This window comes from Passer montanus, unplaced genomic scaffold (assembly GCF_014805655.1).
Source record: "Passer montanus isolate IOZ18808 unplaced genomic scaffold, ASM1480565v1 scaffold94, whole genome shotgun sequence".
Lineage (NCBI taxonomy): Eukaryota > Metazoa > Chordata > Aves > Passeriformes > Passeridae > Passer > Passer montanus.
Window position 1 is genome coordinate 17,343 of NW_024374812.1, and position 3,962 is coordinate 21,304.

At 55.8% G+C, this 3,962-nt stretch overlaps 1 protein-coding gene across 1 annotated transcript; it reads right to left on the minus strand.

The window, feature by feature from the left end:
- Positions 1–922: 922 nt before the first annotated feature.
- LOC120496012 (gallinacin-5-like) lies at positions 923–2,424 on the minus strand. The gene is made up of 4 exons (XM_039696038.1): positions 2,362–2,424; positions 1,986–2,072; positions 1,283–1,409; positions 923–1,112 (listed from the first exon to the last, which is right to left on the minus strand). The coding sequence occupies exons 1-4, from the start codon at positions 2,402–2,404 to the stop codon at positions 1,097–1,099; spliced, it is 273 nt and encodes a 90-aa protein (XP_039551972.1). The 5' UTR covers positions 2,405–2,424; the 3' UTR covers positions 923–1,096.
- Positions 2,425–3,962: the final 1,538 nt, after the last annotated feature.

A 3,962-nucleotide genomic window follows, 5' to 3' on the forward strand; every position in this document is an offset into this window, starting at 1 on the left:
ATGGCTGCTTATGGTGTGGAAATGACTTCTGTAATCCCCACTGCAGGGAGGCCATGGCTGGGGCCAGCCCTGCCCTGGGAAGCTGCTCTAACCTGGGAATCTTGTGCTTGACCCCATCAGAGCTGCAGCTTGGCGTTGCTGATCCAGACCCAGACTTGGACCCTGATCTGACCTTCCCTGTGCCCACAGCAATGCCCAATACCCCAGGAGAGGCTGCTCTCACCTCTGGCTGCCCTGCCTCATGGAGGGGAGCAGTGGGTGTCCCCTGTCCCAGGATCCCCATGGTCACTGCCCCATGGCACCCTAATCCTAAGCCTAACCCTAACCCTGAGCTGAGCATCCTGGATCTGCCACACCAATCATCCACAATGACCCACCTGGGCTCCTAACTGAGCCCCCAGGCCTTGAAACCCCCCCAGCTCTAACCCCCAACTCAATCCAAAGCTCCTAAGAAGCCCCATGGCACAGCCAGCAGTCCTATTTCCTCTGGAGCAGAATGACTTCTCATACCCCTCAGATACCCCTGGACCCCACAACCCCCGTGGTACCCCACAGCTGGGGATGGACCCAAGGACACCAGGGCAATGTGTGTCCCATGGAACAGCCCCACAAGGACTCCTGACCCAGCCCGGGAGAAGGTGGACAACCAGCAGGTCCCCACTGAAATTAGGGTGGTCACAGCCACCCCTCCATCCCTGTGTGAGAGGTTCTGGGGTCCCCTTGCTGAGCCAAAAGGCTGACGTTGGGGTCCCTGTGAGTGTCACCTGTGTCCCCCCTCCCACCACATGTGAAGATGCTGGTGTGGCTGAGGCCAGCATGGAGAGAGGGTGGATGGTGGGACAGTGTTTGTGTGTCCACATCTGTCAGGAATTCACCCCATCATCTCTGCCCTTCCCTATGCACGGAGGAAAGAGATGCACACCCAGGATACACATCTTGGCAGCGGGAACGACCACCACCTTGTATTGGGGACACTGGGGGGTGAGATTCCCACGGGATCCAGGTCTGGCTGTGCGGGGCTGCTGCTGCCCCCGGCAGTGCTTGGTGCCCCCGGGCAGCATCGTCCTGGCCTGGAGTCCTGCTCGGGGATCCGGGATCAGGGATACCAGCGCCTGCGGGAGGAAAGGTCTGGCAGTGCGGGTCCCAGCCAGGGCAGCAGTGAGGGTCAGCAGTGTCCCTGGACCCTTGGGCTGCATAATCTCCGCTTTTTCCCCAACAGCTTTACCCCGAACCCCAACATCAGCAGCAGCAATCTGCGCCCTCCGGGCAGCCCTGAACTCACATCCGACAGCAGAATTCCCGCTCGGAGCAGAGGCCGATGCGGCCGATCCCCGGCGGGCAGGAGCGGTGCGAGCAGAATCCCCCGCGGCGCTCGCAGTCCTGGGCTGATGCTCGACCCGGGGACAGCCCTGCAGGGCACGGAGAGAGAGGAGATTTCAGCCGACATGCTGAGCACAGCCCCTGGTCCCTGCACGGCCAGCGTTAGCCCAGCCCTGCTTGTCCCCTGCCACAACTGCTGAGCAGTGCCTGCAGCAGAAATCCAGGTCAGTTTGTGGCACTTGGATGGGAGACAGTCACTACACCCCTAAGCAGGCTCTGGGAGAGGTCTCCATCGTGCCTGCTGCGTCCTTCCTGGAGCACGGGAGAACGCCCAGGGTAGAAGCAGGATTTCCCTTCCTCCACGCTCCTCCTCTCCAGCAGGGCTGCTGTGCCCAGTGCTGCTGACTCAGAAATGCAAGGGTCAGGAGGCACGGAGAGGGGTCAAATCCCAGATTCGGAAGGATGAGAGCTTTAATACAATATCCCCAGCTCTGGTCCCAACAGCAGAACCTGCAGCTGGAGTCTTTCCTTAAAGGTGTGGGGTCAGAGGGACTCCGGTGGGAACGGCACCGCCACCAGGAGAGCTCACATCTGACTCATCAGCTCAGGCGACAAATCCTCTCTAAAAAAACACCGACAGAGGAAAAACCCTCCACATTTCTTACCTGTCACCCCCTGGAGCATCAGGAGGAGCAGAGCACAGAGGACAGGCAGGATCCGCATGCCTGGGAGTCGCCAGCAGAGTCGCAGCTCTGGGGAGAAGAGAAAGGAGGCAGAGGTGAGTGGGAGGATCCTTTCCTGCAGGTCGTGCAGCACCTGCGCGGGGACAGATCGGAGGAGAGGGGATGTGACCAGTCACTGGTGGGAGGATGCAGCCTGGCAGTCGGAGCTTCCTGGCACCAGCAGCAGCAGTTCGGTCTCTCCACGTGCCACAGTATCCCTTGGGATGGCTGAATCCTCCCAAATGTCCAGCCCCAAAGCTCCTTTTTCTGTTCCTTCCCCCGACAGAGAAAAACAAGCAGAGCTTTCCTCATCTGACACCTGAGAAGGATTCCCAGGCCTCGAGCCCAGGGTCTTGTGTCATCCCGCCTTGCGTAAGGGCTGCTCGGTGCTGTGGTTTGCTGGACACCTCTGGGGACACACACACTGCATCCCTGTTCGTCAGGCCCTGGCAAACACTCAGCTTTCACCACACAAAGGAGCTCTGTCCTCCTCCCCCCGCGGGAAGCGCGTTCTCTCTATGCTTCACTTGAAAATAACTGGGAAGACGCCACTTGGGATGACATCCCTGTCCAACTGCAGCCTTAGGAAGGACAAGCTTTAATTGTGGCTTTGTTTGGTGGAGTTTGCTGTGTGTAACCCTTTGCTGTTTGATGGAGCATCTTCATAAATGTTTTCAGCCTTGCTGCAGCTTCATCAAGCGTTATGTGTGTGGGGATGGATGTTTAAAACACACTCATGCCTGGTGTGTGTTTACTAAGCAGTCACATGAAGCGTGGGATCACACAATGATTTGGTTTGGAAGGGACCAGGAGTTTCCAGCCAGCTGTCATGGACAGGGACACCTTCCAGTAGGTGCTCCAAGCCCCATCCAACCTGTCTTTGAACACTTCCAGGGGTGGGGCAGCCACAGCTCCTCTGGGCAGTACATAAATATGCCTTTGATCCAAACAACTCGCCATTTTTAATTGTTTTGTCACTCCCCAGTGAGGGACATTGTACAAACTGTTTGCAGACCTGTACCCAGGGGGATCACTACTACTCTGCCATGGTAGCCAGCGCACTCAGGACAGCTTTTTATTTCCTTCACCACTAAAGGAAATCCTGATCCTACAGCTGCAGCCAGAAAAAGAGAAAAGACCATGCCCCAATTCTTTTTTAATATCTGCTGAGCTGTCTTGGCATCAAAACCCCAGGAGGCAAGGGAGTGGGAGCAGCTATGTCCAGGTTTCTTACAGGGGGCAATTAGCTACATCTCTGTGCTGTTGCTCTTTAGCACACACATCAGCTTAATCCCTGGAAGTGTCCAAGGCCAGGCTGGACAGGGCTTGGAGCAATCTGGGATAGTGGAAAGTGTTCCTGATCATGGTGGGGGGTTTGTATCTATATGATTTTAAGGTCCCTTCCAACCCAAAGCATTTTATGATTCTCTGATTCTGTGAGTTTGAATGTGTAGAGTGCTGGGGAGATGGGGTTGGGATGAGAAACAGGGTGGAGATGTGCAGCATGGATCCTAGGGGCTTTCAGTTTGTTTCACTCTGAACTGGCTCTTGAAGCCCTTCCCCAGCCATAAAGGCAAGGACAGCTCTTTGTGGTGGTGATGAGATAAAAGCATGATGGGACTCGATTCTGCATGATGCTGGCTACAGGCAGATGAAACTAAAATTACAGGGGCTGAACCCTCCTTGCAAAGTCCCCAGTCCTTGAGCAAAAATCTTGTGCCATTCCAGTTTGTGAAACATTCACCTAGCGTGAATTGTGCAAAAATCTCTTAGGACATCAACTGTAAATTGCTGGTTTGGCTCCACTTGGCAACTTCCTTAAGTTTCCATGCAGGGAGATGCCTTGGAGGAGACTGTTGGCCCAGCTTCCTGCCCTGCACAAGGCTGTGGTTTCAGTGGTGGCACAGTCATTTGCAGAAA

Coding starts and splice junctions, on each gene's coding strand:
- LOC120496012 (XM_039696038.1), bottom strand. CDS start 2,404: ATGACACAAGACCCTGGGCTCGAGGCCTGGGAATCCTTCTCAG. Junction 2,073..2,361: donor GGCCTGGGAATCCTTCTCAG/GTGTCAGATGAG, acceptor TCTTCTCCCCAG/AGCTGCGACTCTGCTGGCGA. Junction 1,410..1,985: donor GATGCTCCAGGGGGTGACAG/GTAAGAAATGTG, acceptor CGTGCCCTGCAG/GGCTGTCCCCGGGTCGAGCA.